This window comes from Ctenopharyngodon idella, chromosome 23 (assembly GCF_019924925.1).
Source record: "Ctenopharyngodon idella isolate HZGC_01 chromosome 23, HZGC01, whole genome shotgun sequence".
Taxonomy (NCBI): domain Eukaryota; kingdom Metazoa; phylum Chordata; class Actinopteri; order Cypriniformes; family Xenocyprididae; genus Ctenopharyngodon; species Ctenopharyngodon idella.
The window spans coordinates 19,156,793-19,171,405 of NC_067242.1; the positions used below are offsets into that span (position 1 = coordinate 19,156,793).

The 14,613-nt window shown below is 36.0% G+C and overlaps 1 protein-coding gene across 3 annotated transcripts; it reads right to left on the reverse strand.

Annotated features, from left to right (window-relative positions):
* Window positions 1-148: 148 nt before the first annotated feature.
* fbxo15 (F-box protein 15) lies at window positions 149-14,613 on the reverse strand. Of its 3 annotated transcripts, XR_007927938.1 has the most exons (11): window positions 14,251-14,613; window positions 14,052-14,147; window positions 13,724-13,828; window positions 13,401-13,625; window positions 9,943-10,143; window positions 9,734-9,857; window positions 8,250-8,329; window positions 7,663-7,814; window positions 5,567-5,691; window positions 3,884-5,473; window positions 149-1,305 (listed from the first exon to the last, which is right to left on the reverse strand). XR_007927938.1 is itself a non-coding variant. In XM_051882538.1 (10 exons), the coding sequence occupies exons 1-10, from the start codon at window positions 14,325-14,327 to the stop codon at window positions 5,204-5,206; spliced, it is 1,452 nt and encodes a 483-aa protein (XP_051738498.1). In that variant the 5' UTR covers window positions 14,328-14,613; the 3' UTR covers window positions 4,021-5,203. The 3 variants fall into 3 exon arrangements, 2 of the variants coding, with proteins under 2 accessions (XP_051738498.1, XP_051738500.1); XM_051882538.1 differs by lacking the exon at window positions 149-1,305 and having other exon boundaries at window positions 4,021-5,473; window positions 14,052-14,144; XM_051882540.1 differs by lacking the exons at window positions 149-1,305; window positions 9,943-10,143; window positions 13,401-13,625; ... (1 more) ...; window positions 14,052-14,147; window positions 14,251-14,613 and having other exon boundaries at window positions 4,021-5,473; window positions 9,734-9,922.

Consider the following 14,613-nt stretch of genomic DNA (forward strand, 5'->3'; position numbering starts at 1 on the left):
ATGTTTCACGATAAAAAAACATTCTGCAGGACTGAACATAACTATCCATTATGCAAATCATTTCATTTAGAAATAAGCGTAATGGGAAGAAAATGCACCATTTCTGAATAAGATTAGATGGAAAATCAAATTAAATGGATTCAGTACCTTTGGTTTTGACATGATCATGAATCATGAGTTCAAAACAATGAAAAACACTGATCAGCATCACTATAATAAACCAAATTTACAATATGTCAGTACAAAAAAGTTTAATAATCATACATCCACTTGGTGACAAGGACACAGTAACTTTTTATCATTTAAAATACCTAAATTTGTTACTTTAGGCTCTCCAGCTTCTGTAACCAGTTATTCACCAATTTGTTATTTTTGATCATCACTAAATTTTGAGAAGCACATTAGTTATCATTATTAAGGGCCTTTCAGCTCAGATCTGCTGCTAAATTAAAAGAGTTTCTTTCACGAAAGGACTTGGAAACAATCCCGGCTAAATTACTGTAATTATATGTATGCAGGCCTGTCTCAATCTCATCTCCAGATGGTTCAGAACATGCCAGTGAGATTTATATAGAGAAGCAAGAATAAGATATCACATCTCCTCTATTAGAATCCAATTAGATATTACCAATAGAATCAAGATTGATTTTAAGATTTTGCTTTCAGTTATAAAGAATGGTCTTTCTCCACAATATATTTGTAAACTCCTTCATCCATACTCTATGAAAACTTGTTTCCGCCAAGGATTAAACAATAATAATAAAAAAAACAGTAATTGTGGCTTTTTTTTTTTTCTCAGAATTGCGATTTTATATCTTGCGATTCTGACTTTATAACTCTCAATTGCGAGTTTATATCTCACAATTCTGAGGGGAAAAAGTCAGAATTGTGAGAAAGAAACTCGTAATTGCGAGAAAGAAAATCAGAATTGCAAGTATATTTATAACTCATAATTTATAGTTTATATCTCACAAAGACTTTTTTTCCTCGCAATTACGAGTTTATTTCTTGCAATTCTGACTTTATAACTCACAATTTTGAGTTTAATTCCAACTTTTTATCCTCACAATTCTTTTCTCAGCAATTGCGAGAGAGAAGTCAAAATTGTGAGAAATAAACAATTGCGAGAAAAAAAGTTGAGTTTATAGAGTTTATATTTCGCAGTTTTGAGAAAAAAAGTGAGAATTGTGAGGTCAAAAAGTCAGAATTAAGCTCACAATTGCAAGTTATAAAGTCAGAAAATATGAGTTTATATCTCACAATTTGGACTTTATAACTTGCAGTTGCTAGTTTATATCTCTAATTCTGACTAGAGAATTAGAATTAGAATTAGAATTAGAATTAGAATTCTTTATTTGATACAGTGGCTAAATTAACAAGAAATAAAGCTTCAACTTCTGATGTTTCCAAAGAGCACAGCAGTAATGACTTTATGAACTTCTTTACTTGCAAGATTGATAATATTAGAGAAAAAATAATAACCATGCAACCGTCTACTACAGTATCGTGTCAGATAGTGCATTGTAGTGTCCCTGAGGAAAAATTCAATTCATTTACTGCTTTAGGAGAGGAAGAATTGTCTAAACTTGTTAAATCATCAAAATCAACAACATGTATGTTAGACCCTATACCGACTAAGCTATTGAAAGAAATGCTTCCAGAGGTCATAGACCCTCTTCTCAATATCGTCAATTCATCTTTATCATTAGGATACGTACCAAAAACTTTTAAGCTGGCTATTATTAAACCTCTTATTAAAAAACCACAACTTGATCCTAGAGAATTAGTCAATTACAGGCCGATCTCAAATCTCACTTTTATGTCAAAAATACTAGAAAAGGCAGTATCATCACAGCTATGTTCCTTTTTAGAAAGAAATGGTATCTGTGAGGATTTCCAGTCAGGATTTAGACCGTACCATAGTACTGAGACTGCTCTCATTAGAGTTACTAATGATTTGCTCTTATCATCAGATCGTGGTTGTATCTCTCTATTAGTGTTACTGGATCTTAGTGCAGCATTTGACACTATTGATCACAATATTCTTTTAAATAGACTCGAAAATTATGTTGGCATTAGTGGAATTGCATTGTCATGGTTCAAATCATACTTATCTGACCGTTATCAGTTTGTAGTAGTAAACGAAGACATGTCATATCGATCACAAGTTCAATATGGAGTACCACAAGGCTCAGTACTAGGACCGTTACTGTTCACTCTGTACATGCTACCCTTGGGAGATATCATTAGGAAGCATGGCGTTAGTTTTCACTGTTACGCTGATGATACTCAGCTCTATATTTCTTCGCGCCCTGACGAAACTTACCAATTCACAAAATTAACGGAGTGCATAGCTGATATAAAAAATTGGATGACCAGTAATTTCCTACTACTAAATTCAGAAAAAACAGAGATTCTAATTTTTGGACCAAAAACTTCTTCACGTAATAACCTAGAATATTGTCTAACACTTGATGGCTGCTCTGTTAAGTCTTCGTCGTCAGTTAGGAACCTAGGTGTGCTCTTTGATACCAATCTTTCATTTGAAGGCCATGTTACTAGCATCTGTAAAACCGCATTCTTCCATCTTAAAAATATATCTAAACTACGACATATGCTCTCAATGAAAAATGCAGAACAGTTAGTTCATGCGTTCATGACCTCAAGGCTAGATTACTGTAACGCTCTACTGGGTGGTTGTTCTGCTCGCCTGATAAATAAACTACAGCTCGTACAAAATGCAGCAGCTAGAGTTCTTACTAGAACCAGGAAGTATGACCATATTAGCCCAGTTCTGTCAACACTGCATTGGCTTCCTGTTAAACATCGTATAGATTTTAAAATCTTGCTAATTACTTACAAAGCACTAAATGGTTTAGCTCCCCAGTACCTGAGCGAGCTCCTAATTCATTATAGTCCTTCACGTCTATTGCGATCTCAGAATTCAGGCCAGCTGATAATACCTAGAATATCAAAATCAACTGCAGGTGGTAGATCCTTCTCCTATTTGGCACCTAAACTCTGGAACAATCTTCCTAGCATTGTTCGGGAAGCAGACACACTCTGTCAGTTTAAATCTAGACTAAAAACGCATCTCTTTAACCTGGCATACACATAACACATTACCAATTTATATTTCCAAATCCGTTAAAGGATTATTAGGCTGCATAAATTAGGTCAGCCGGAACCGGGAACACTTCCTATAACACCTGATGTACTCGTTACATCAGAAGAAGAATGGCATCTACGCTAATATTAGTCTTTCTGTTTATCCCGAGGTTCACCGTAGTCAACCGGATCCGGGCCGTATCCAGGTGAGACCAAGGACCTGCACCTTGACACGACCACAACGCAGCCCTGAAGTATCAGCAGAGATTGAGTCAACTAGATCATCCCCTGTGAAGGCCTCATCGACACGACAGCCACGACACAGTTCCTCAACAACCGTCCATACCGGCGTGATGAATACGATCCTCAATTGGATGGAACTGAAATAAATACTTTTAATGTTGCGATCCTATTGGACTTATGATAGCAACCTGAATTGTAACAAAGCACTGTTGGCCAGAGGAGAACTGGCACCCCGACTAAGCCTGGTTTCTCCCAAGGTTTTTTTTCTCCATTTTAACACCAATTTGCCACTTGTCTGCCACCTGATGTCACCTGATGGAGTTTGGGTTCCTTGCCGCTGTCGCCTCTGGCTTGCTTAGTTGGGGACACTTGACTTGACATTTTGATATTCAACAGTGCTTTTGATCTGCCTGCATTGACACTATTCTTTAAGAGCTGCTGTGCAGTCAAACAATGTACCAGATATCAATGTAAAGCTGCTTTGACACAATCTACATTGTAAAAAGCGCTATATAAATAAAGGTGACTTGACTTGACTATTTTATCTCGCAATTACGAGTTTATATCTCACAATTACGACTTTTTTCTGGCAATTACGACTTTATATCTCACAATTTTGACTACATAACTTGCAATTGTGAGTTGAATTCTGACTTTTTTACCTTGCAATTCTCACTTTTTTTTCCTCAGAACTGTGATACATAAACTCACAATTGTGAGGAAAAAAGTCAGAATTGCAAGAAATAAAACTGCGAGATTTAATAACTCAGTTTATCAGTTTATTTCTCACAATTTGGACTTTATAACTTGCAATTCTGAGTTTATATCCCACAATTCTGACTTTTTTCTCGCAATAAGTTTTTATCACACAATTCTGAGAAAAAAAGTCAGCTCACAATTCTGATGTTTTCTCTCGGGATTCCGAGTTTACTTCTCGCAATTAATTAATTATTTTTTTTTTTTAAGTTTTATTTTTGGCGTTTTTGCCTTTATTGTGATAGGACATTATGTAGACAGGAGAGCGAAGTGGGAGAGAGAGAGGGGGGGACGAAATCAGGAAAGGACAGCGAGCCGGGACTCAATCTTAGGTTGCCCGAAGCGCAACGGCGCCACATGTCGGCGTGCTGCCCACGAGGCTATCGGCGCCGACTCACAATTCTAACTTTTAACCTCATAATTCTGACTTTTTTCTCAGAATTGCAAGATATAAAGTCCGAATTCTAAGAAAAAAGTCAGAAGTGTGAGATATAAACTCACAATTGCAAGAAAAAAAAGTGAGATAAAATGTCACAATTACCTTTTTATTTATTTATTTATTTTTATTCTGTGGCGAAAACAGGCTTGCATAATACTCTGCCCCCAGGTCATGCAATCAACTTCCTTCTGTCCCTCTCATGCTGTAAGGGAGATTTCTCAGTTGCTGCCCCCATGTTCTGGAACGGCTTCCCTGCTCACATTGGCACTTTAAATCCAGCTTAAAGGTCCGTTTTTATTCTTTAGCTCTTGATTCCATGCAAGTTTTTTTTTTTTTTTTCCCTTTACTTTCTTTTCTTTTCTTATTATTTAGATTTTATCTGACTTGACGTGAAAATCCCTCCCTTTGTGACAGGCTGATTTTTATATCCTTAAAATGTAATGATACGTGAAAATGTGGATTAAAATGTTTGATGATAATAAAGTGTATAGAAACATTCAGTCAAAAAAATTAACATGAAAAGCTAAGCACTATAATTATGACAGGAGTTTAATCTTGCCATAATCAGTTACTGACTAATTTGCAGCTGCCCTGCTTGTTCTTAAGTCAAATATATTAAAACGGTCTTCATGTAAACAGAAATGGCATGTGAAGGCTTCAATAATCTCTCCCAAAGTGCTTATTCACTTTGGCGACAGAAATGTAAATCACTAGATTAACCACAAAATACTGTTCCTTATACTCCATCTGCTTCAGCCTCATCTCCACCCTCCCCTCTGAGTCTTGGTATAGGATGGAGAATCTCTCGGCACCAAAATCGTATGATACCGTGTCCTGATTTACTTTTGTCATGACAACAGGAGCACTGACACACCAAAAAGGCTGCTTGGCTTCATCCCATACAGTGAGGTTGATCATGCAACAGTCCTGGAGACACCAATTAGACCATGAAAAACTTTAAGTCCTTACAAAAATTTTGAAGTAAAGTACATTGAATAAAATAGTGTGGTGATACTGTACCTTGATAGTTCCATGTAAAGCTTCAGTCTTCCAAGGCAAGCTGACATCTCCAACCAATTGAGTATTTAGGGATCTGTTATTCTCACTGATCACTTCCAGTGGAAGATAACCATCAGAAATCTGATCTGGAGAGTGAAAAAGAGGTATTATGCACTAAGGTATTACATATTTAAAAATATTCTTGCTCTACCAAGCTTTATAATGGCAGTGAACGGGGGGCCTGTTTTGGAGCCCCCCCCAAAAACACATCTATTCATCATAAATATAATCCATACAGCTCCAGCGGGTTAATAAAGGCCTTCTGAAGCGAAGTGATGGGTTTTTGTAAGAAAAATATACATATTTAAAGCTATAAATTAAAATAACTAGCTTCCACCAGGCGACAGCACGCATACTGCGCAAGTCGACTTGCGCCAAATAAAATACCCCTGCAGAATATAGCAGTGTCGTAAGCTTAGACGCCTCTCGCGGTTTAAACAAATAGGGCTGTGCAACAAACTCAAGCTCCTCTTCTCTTATATAGAAATCCTCCAACATTTCTCTTTAAAATTTCTCGTTTTAGACTTGTAATTCGTGATATGTGTTTTGCTTTGCTCTATTCTCTGCACTTCGGCGTTCATCATTGCGTCATGCTTGGGTCACAGGTTACTCTTCCGCCTCAAATCGATGCGTACGGCCGTCTGCCGGAAGCTAGTTATCATAGTTAATAAAGTTTTAAATATGGATATTTTTCTTACAAAAACCCATCACTTCGCTTCAGAAGGCCTTTATTAACCCCCTGGAGCCATGTGGATTACTTTTCTGATGTATGGATGCATTTTTTGGGCTTCAAAACACACCCCCCGTTCACAACCATTAAAGACCTTGGTAGAGCCAGGATATTTTAAAATATATCTCCCACTGTGTTCGTCTAAAAGAAGAAAGACATATACACCTAGGATGGCTTGAGGCTGAGTAAATCATGGGATAATTTTCATTTCTGGGTGAACTATCCCTTTAAAAAGGCTGCCTTTGGAGGACACATTCCAATGTAGGAAGGCATCAAGGCACGTTTGAATACCTTCATCTGATGGATTTTTGAAGGCAGCATAGATGTATGCTTCGCTGCCTTTGATATCCCACATTCCTGTGCTTCCCATTCTGTGACAGTTGAGATAAAAATATAAAGGTGGCATCTGAAAGTTGCCGTTGGTGGTCAGTTTGTGTGTAAATAACATTTTCCACTACTGATGTCATTTCTAGTGAGAAATTATTATTATATATTAATAAATACTTGCTTATCACCAAAGCTGACTCTATTTTGCTGTAGATCATTAAACCATCACGCTGCCTCAGAAGTCTGTCCGAAATCAGTTTCGTGATGTACCTTTGTGTGCAAACGCTGCCTACAAAGTCAATGCCTGATAAGGCAGCGAAGCAACAAGTCAGCTGCCTAAGTTTTTTAGCTCAGCCTTAAAATATATTATTTTTGTATATTTAATGTAATTTATTCCTGTGATGGCAAAGCTGAATTTTCAGCAGCCATTACTCCAGTGTCACATGATCCTTCAGAAATCATTATAATATGCTGATTTACTGCTCAAGAAACATTTCATATTTTTTTTTATCAATTTTGCTGCTTAATATTTGTGTTTTTTTCAGGATTCTTTGATGTGTTCTCTCCGAATACCTTTTAGGATGAATATATACAGCATCAATGAATGATATATTAGGGTGATATGTGTTGTACACTGTAAGAAAAGTATTGTGAACATTTTTTCATACATATATTTCTATAATTCATGAAATATTTGTAAAGAATACTATGTGAGCATCAGGTTTAGGACAGTGTTACTACAATATGTCAATACACGTTGAAACTCTGATACTTCAGGAGAGTAAAAACATCAGAATTTTGCTTAGAGCAGGACAACATTGATATATTTTTGAGAATCTAGCGCCATCTACTGTCAAGCATCTAGTACCGTCAACTGTCAAGGCATGTCAGTGTAAAATTGGACAACTGCTCAATCATGTGCTTATAAGGTTTTCATTTATTTTTATCACCAAATTGGACTTTGATCTCTTTTTTTCTTATTATAGAGTGCACAATTTACCTCTCCTGCAAAACAGCTGGGAAAAGCGATCAGACATGATGACTCTCGCTGTATTGTGCAGTTCAATGTAAGCACTGTATCCATGGAGACCATACTCCGGGTCCACATCATCAAACAAAGCACTGACTCCAGTTGCTGTACATGGACTAGCGCTATGAAAGAGAGATAAGGAAGGAAAAGAAAGAAATTAACTACAAAGTGGGTGTCAATGCACCTTTTCACACTTAGGACTGTAGAGACAGTAAGGCAGTAATACAGACAGTATAAGAACTGATGAGTCAAGGCTGTACACAGTGCCCAAATTCACCAGAAGATGGAGTTATTACACCACCAAACTATACTGACAGAGATACATAACTGACATTTAGGTTCTGACTCACACAGACACATCTGTGATTAAAAAAAAAGAGAAAGAAGAGAAAAATTGACCACAGGGATTCAGTGAATTGAAATACACACTAAATTTTGTGAAGAATTTAAGCATTTGGTTTAACAATGCCATTAAAGGTGGACCATGCAAATAGTCTTTTGTAAACACAGAAGAAACAAAAACAAAAGTTTTTGCAAATGAGGAAATAAAAGAATACCTAATGGACGCATGAAGACTTCTTTCCACAAGTCTGTGATTGTGCAAGTTCACTATGACAAAAGCAATTCCACATTGGTCCTGTATAAGAAACATAGAATTGTTGCATTATCAATGAAATATTATTATTAATACTACTACTGCTAATAATAATAATAATAACAATAATAATTGCATACATACATACATACTACCATTCAAAAGTTTGGTAAGATTTAGTCTATTGTGCTCAAAAAAAGGCTGCATTTGTTTGATCAAACATACAGTAAAAACAGTAATATTGTGAAATATTATTACAATAAATTATTATAATTACAATATTATTAAAATATCTGTTTTCTATTTCAAAATATTTAAAAATGCAATTTATTTCTGTGTTGGCAATCCTGAATTTTCAGCATCATTACTCCAGTCTTCAGTGTCACATGATCCTTCAATAAAGATCCTTTAAAGGTGCTCTATGTAAGAATGACAGCTAGTGGTTGAAATGGGTACTGCAGTCCAAATTCAAAATATTGTTTGCCCCGCCCCCTCCTCCTCAGGCTCGACGCTCTCGCTGGTTGCCAGTTTGAAGACGCAACAGGAGCGAGCTCAATTGACATTGGAAGGCGAGGAGACTTACACACTGTAAGATAATTAGTTGATTTATTGATTTATGATGAGTTGATATCGCGTTTTAATATGCTCCTGTTCGTAGAGATTTTCAGATGGATGCTGAGGCTTTTTAGGTCGGGTAGAATCTGTGATCTCTGACCCAGTTTGTTTGCTGGCTTCCATGGCTGCAATTTGCTGCATGTGTTTTCCGCCAACTGGCAACCCGGGGTGGCGAAATACTATTGGGTAAATTGGCAATGTGCGGTCTTGCACAGACCAAAACAAAGACAGAAATTCCGACACGGAACGCAAATTTCAAAGTAAAATAACTGGCTGTAGCAATGGTTTTCAGAGAAACGAGTATGTGAACTCAGCATGTTTAATAAATATCTGCAAACATATTATGGTATTTTTATGCTTTAGTACAGTCAAAAACGTACATAGAGCACATTTAAATATGCTTATTTGATGTTTAGGAAACATTTATTATTATTATCAATACTGAAAACAGTTGTGCTGTTTAATATTTGTGTGGAAACCGTGAAACTTCTTTTTTCTTCTAGATTTTTTTAATTAATGGAAAGTTCAAAAGAACAGTATTTTTAGAAATAGAAATATTCTGTAAAGTCTTTTAATACATCCCTTTTAATAAATTAATGCATCCTTGCAGATTAAAAGTATTTTTTCTTTTCAAAAAAAAATAAATAAATAAATAAAAAGATTTTAAGAGATCATCCTAAATTTTAAAACATCAAGAAGAAAAAAAAAAAAGTAAAAAAGTAAAAAAGGCAAAAAGATATGCATGAAAAAAAAAAAAAAGATTGGCAGCCACTGAACAAAATGTATGTTTATTCCACAATGTACAGTGTCAACTCTAGAATTGGAAAATACCTGCCAGAATCCCAAAGTGACGCCCTGTCCAACATATAGCATCTTGACAATCTTGTCTGCAACACACAACTCACTGTGTTCTCCTTGAAGCTTTACTTTGGACATATCCGATTTCCAGCCCGGCCTGAAAGACAGATGATGGAAGCAACTACATCACTCACTTAGGTTGGAGAAAAGGTGTATCTTTGTATTTTTGGCATCTACCACACCTGTAAGGAGCAGGACAATCGAGGGGAACCCGTGACACTCCACGAAGCTCAAGCGAGGTGAGCTGGTTGAAAGGAGGCCAACTGACAGCACCCCAGAACACAAACACAGCCGTACTGCTGAAGGAGGCATGAGACTGCTCAAAGGTGCTCCGCCGTCCTCTCCCATCAGTCACTGTGATCTCCCATGTAATGCACAGACTCCTGCCAGACACACATGACACAAACCCCATCTGACACCTCTGTTCTCAGAGCATTTAAGGGCAATGCCTTTTTTGAAGTAGAAGTGGGGAATTATGCAAGATAAAAACTAATACATAAATAAAACACATAAAAGAGAGGGCTAAGCTGACAAAAATAATGTTTAATCTGTATATTTGTCTTGTTTTCCTGTAAAAAAAAATATCTTGAGCACCCCTTGAAGATTTACTGACAAAAGTATAATGTTGAAATATGAAACTAAAAGATAATGTTGTTTTGAGACTAGAGCTGCACGATTAATTGGTAAAAGATCATGATCTTGATTCAAACACCCACACAATCTTATTCCTAAATGACTACAATTCGCTATATCTATTAAACCTTTTCACAAAATTATACTGGAACATTCAAATCTGTGTTTGCACTGCCGCTGTTCCAGAAAAAGAGCAATTGTCATGTATAGGTGTGAAACAGCTTCACAAACTGTCTTCACTAACTGTCTGTTAAGTATCATTATTTCTGTCTTACAATAATTCTAATTATGACCAAAGTACTGGGATAAAAGTTTATAGTTTTAGATATAAACACTGATGTCTACAGAAGCGATCAAAATAGAGTAAATCACCATAAGTAACTTGAGGCTTCGAATAAAGATTGTATCAATTACATCGACTGTTAAAAAGTGACAGATAAAGTGACAAATATGTGTCACTGAATCATTCATTCAAGAAATTTGTTCAAAAATGCTGATTCGTCTGTTTCAAACAGTCTATATGAGTGAGTCATTGAATCATTCATTCAAACTATTTTTTTATATTTATTCAAATTAATTAAACATTTTTAAACAGACTGCAGCAATTATCATTTTTCAGAACCTCTAATTACATATAATTTTGTGTAGTTGTCCATTCAAAGTCATGGGAGAATCGTGATTTCTATTTAATAAATAAAAATGTGATTCTCAATTTATCCAGAATCATGAAGCTCTATTTGAGAAAATACATTTTGAATTGTTTATTATTAATTACATTTGTTAAGCCAGTATAAAGCAAAAATCTAATAAAGTTTACTGAGGTTTATGCTTAAAATAATAATAAAAATGTAGCCAATAGGTAAAAAATAAATAAATAAATCAGTGAAATATATATATATATATATATATATATATATATATATTTACAATTTTAAGTTATTTTTTTTTTTTTTAAGGATGTTTACTTTAAATAGAAAATAAAAAAACATTTAAAAAAGGTGGAGAATCCAAGGTAAAAAGCCAAATTATCATAAAACAGAAGGCTGCTTAAATAATAATAGTTAATCTGTATCTAGTATTCCTGTAAAAAGTATCCTGAGAATCTTTAAAATAAGATACATTTACTTGAGAATCAAAACTGTGGTAATGTTGAAATATGAAAACTAAAAGATAGTTCAGTTAACTGGGAAACAAACAAAAATACTGATTATTTATTTATTTCTGTCATTAACCTGATTAAGCTGATTAAAAGTATTTGTTTGGCAAGATACAAGCAATAGATGACATTAATTCTGAAAGAAACAGGGCATTAGGTTGGGGAAATACTTAAGATGCATCATGTGTGGGCACTGGCACCATATGATATCAATTAATGCTGTAAAACAAAGATACAAGCAGAGTCCCAGTGAGATTAATAGCTGTTGTTTGTGTCTGAAAGTCAGTGGAGATGATTATTACCGAAGTAAATCTCATCCTCCAGTGTCTTTGTAACTGAGGAACCTATGGGGATTTGTCTGGGCAAGAGGTAGGGGCCAAGCAATTTATTTTTACAATTCACCCAGCCTTCTGAGGGGACCACAATTATTTTCACTCCCCCTGTATGCCACACGCTCTTTGAGTCGAAAAATTGAGTGGCCCGGCAGCTCTAATCAGAGGTTAAGACAACAGCACGCCGCGGCCTGCAGATCATCAAGCGTGTTTCCGTATCCCATCGCCCAGGAGCACAGAGCAAATCTAAGACGCTGACTCTCACACTCACCTTTAATAAGCCCAGACACTGCAGGAGGGAAAAACACACCTTGACATATATTTGATGGGGAATATGCCATCTTCAACAGATCAGGTAGGTCACAACAAAGACGTTATTTTGACTACAAAGTCTTGTTGCATATTACTAAATGTAGGGATATACAGAAAGACAGTTGAACGAAAGAAATCAAAACATCTAGAAACGCAGAAACTAGAAACTACAACTAAACATAGTTTATGTGCACAAATTTATATATAGAAACATTCAGATTACGTGTCACGATGCCAAACCAATGATCTCGTTGTTATTTAACGGGACCTATAATGCCCCTTTTACAAGATGTAATATAAGTCTCTGGTGTCCCCAGAATGTGTCTGAAGTTTCAGCTCAAAATACCCCACAGATCATTTATTATAGCTTGTCAAATTTGCCCCTATTTCAGTGTGAGTGAAAACACGCCGTTTTTGTGTGTGTCCCTTTAAATGCAAATGAGCTACTGCTCCCGGCCCCCTTTCCAGAAGAGGGCGGAGCTTTAACAGCTCACGCTTCAGTTGCTCAACAACAACAAAGCTGGAGAATCTCACGCAGCCAAAATGATGATTGTCAGTAACGGTTTTCAGCCTTACATTGTTCAAACCGGAGTCGGACACTGATAGAGAGACTCAGCAACTTACATTACAACTTTTAGAATGTATCTGGATGTTTCTAAATGGCTAGTGGATAAATTTATGTAGTCGACTAGCATGTTCCGTCATGTTAATCTTTTGTGCTAATCCAGCATTGAATTGACCCTTGTTTGTGAAGCATTCTGGTGTAAAATGACAGCATGGCAACAACACTCTACTACAAAAACTCTTCCTCTTCTCTAAAGCAGCCCAACATGGGCTCACCCCCTTTGTTGCGTTTTCTCAGGGGCAGGGTTTATGTGAATTGTAAGGTTAGTGATGTCACTAACCCGGGAAGAAGCTTGTTGTAGTCCTTAAAAAGAGAATTCTTTTAAAGAAAATATCCCTCTTTGCATTGAACTTTGAGCGTCGTAACTTTGCAGACGTTGTTTATGCTCTAACAGCAACATTACACACTAACTAAAGTTAAAAAAGTGAAATCATAATCAACCACCCCTTTAAATGAAGGATAAAATAACCACAAAAAAAAATGTAAAAGTGATTTTAAGAGACACTGATTTTAAGATCATCAATAACACATTTAATTAGTCAATAATCATTTAAACTAAACAAAAAAGCCATAATCTCAAACCTTAAGACTTCCTCTGTATGATGTGGCAGTCCTGAGTAAGGGTCGATGCGTTGAAGTTTTTTTCTCCACTTGTTCACATTCAGGCCGGCAATTTCTTTGAAGAATGTGTTTCTCCAGTATCCCTTTGGCCTCTCCTGCACACCTACCTCATGCATCATATGGTCTTCTTGGTTGGCTTTCTTCTTTTTGGTATGTTCATGGATATAAAACTGATACCACATAGAACTGCAAGGACATCAGAATTAGATGAAAATTATTTTGAATTTTCTGCTTTGAGAGAGACTAAATAAATAAATAGTCTGAAGAAAAACAAAATCACTCACTTGCTGTTGGACAGTTCATGCAAGAGCTTGTTGACAAAACTAATGCAGAAAAGAGACCCAGCATCTAAGTATGAGAGAATCTTGAGAATGATCTCTGGTGGCATCCTATTTGAAAAAAAAATATATAAAACAAAAGAGATAGATAGATAGATAGATAGATAGATAGATGATAGCCTTTTGTTTAAACATATAACTAAAGCTATTTTAAAAGAACAACAAATACGTTCATTTCTAGTGATCCGAGCAAGAGAGTCACAGTGAAGCTAAAAAAAAAAAAAAAGCTAAAAAGTTACCTAAGCTAAAAAGTTACCATACTCGCAAAACTTGCCTTTCTAAGGAGTTTTCACAAGCCTTTAGCCCGCGTTTGGATGCCATTCTGTAGACCGGTGGGTGTCGTACAGCCGTTTTTGTTTGTTTTTGTCTGCTGAGAAAATGAAACGCAAACAAACACACTGAAAAGATCTAACAGAGTTCAGAGGCATTAAATCCGGAATGGTGCGAAATAACCAAGAAAAGTAACAAACAACCTGGACATGGATTTTGATTTAATTATTGAGGGGTTCTCAGCATCTTGCTTCTGAGTCTTCACGCATTGCGAAGACATAATTTGTATCTCTTCTGAAACGTGTTTAAGTGCCTCTTAATTTGTTATCCGTTCAGTCTCGCTCTTCCGGCATCTCGCTGTCAAGGTAACCAGGGCAGCGCGCTGCCGGTCAGGTGCCAAGCGCTTTAATCGCACTACACACAGGGTACATCTCACTGTTTTATTTTGATGGGTACAGTCCGACACACTAGGTAGGTCATTAAACATTTACGCGTAGAATTATACCATGTCATCCCGTAGAAAAACTTTTTTTTTTTTTTTTAAACTTAAAAAAAAAAAAAAAAAA

Bases quoted from the DNA above. Each gene is read 5' to 3' on its own strand.
- fbxo15 (XM_051882538.1), bottom strand. From the start codon at position 14,327: ATGTCTTCGCAATGCGTGAAGACTCAGAAGCAAGATGCTGAGAACCCC. The intron at 8,330-9,733 runs GTATTTTCCAAT...TTTCTTATACAG, and splicing joins TCACTTTGGGATTCTGGCAG to GACCAATGTGGAATTGCTTT. The intron at 7,815-8,249 runs GTATTCTTTTAT...TCTCTTTCATAG, and splicing joins AGTCTTCATGCGTCCATTAG to CGCTAGTCCATGTACAGCAA.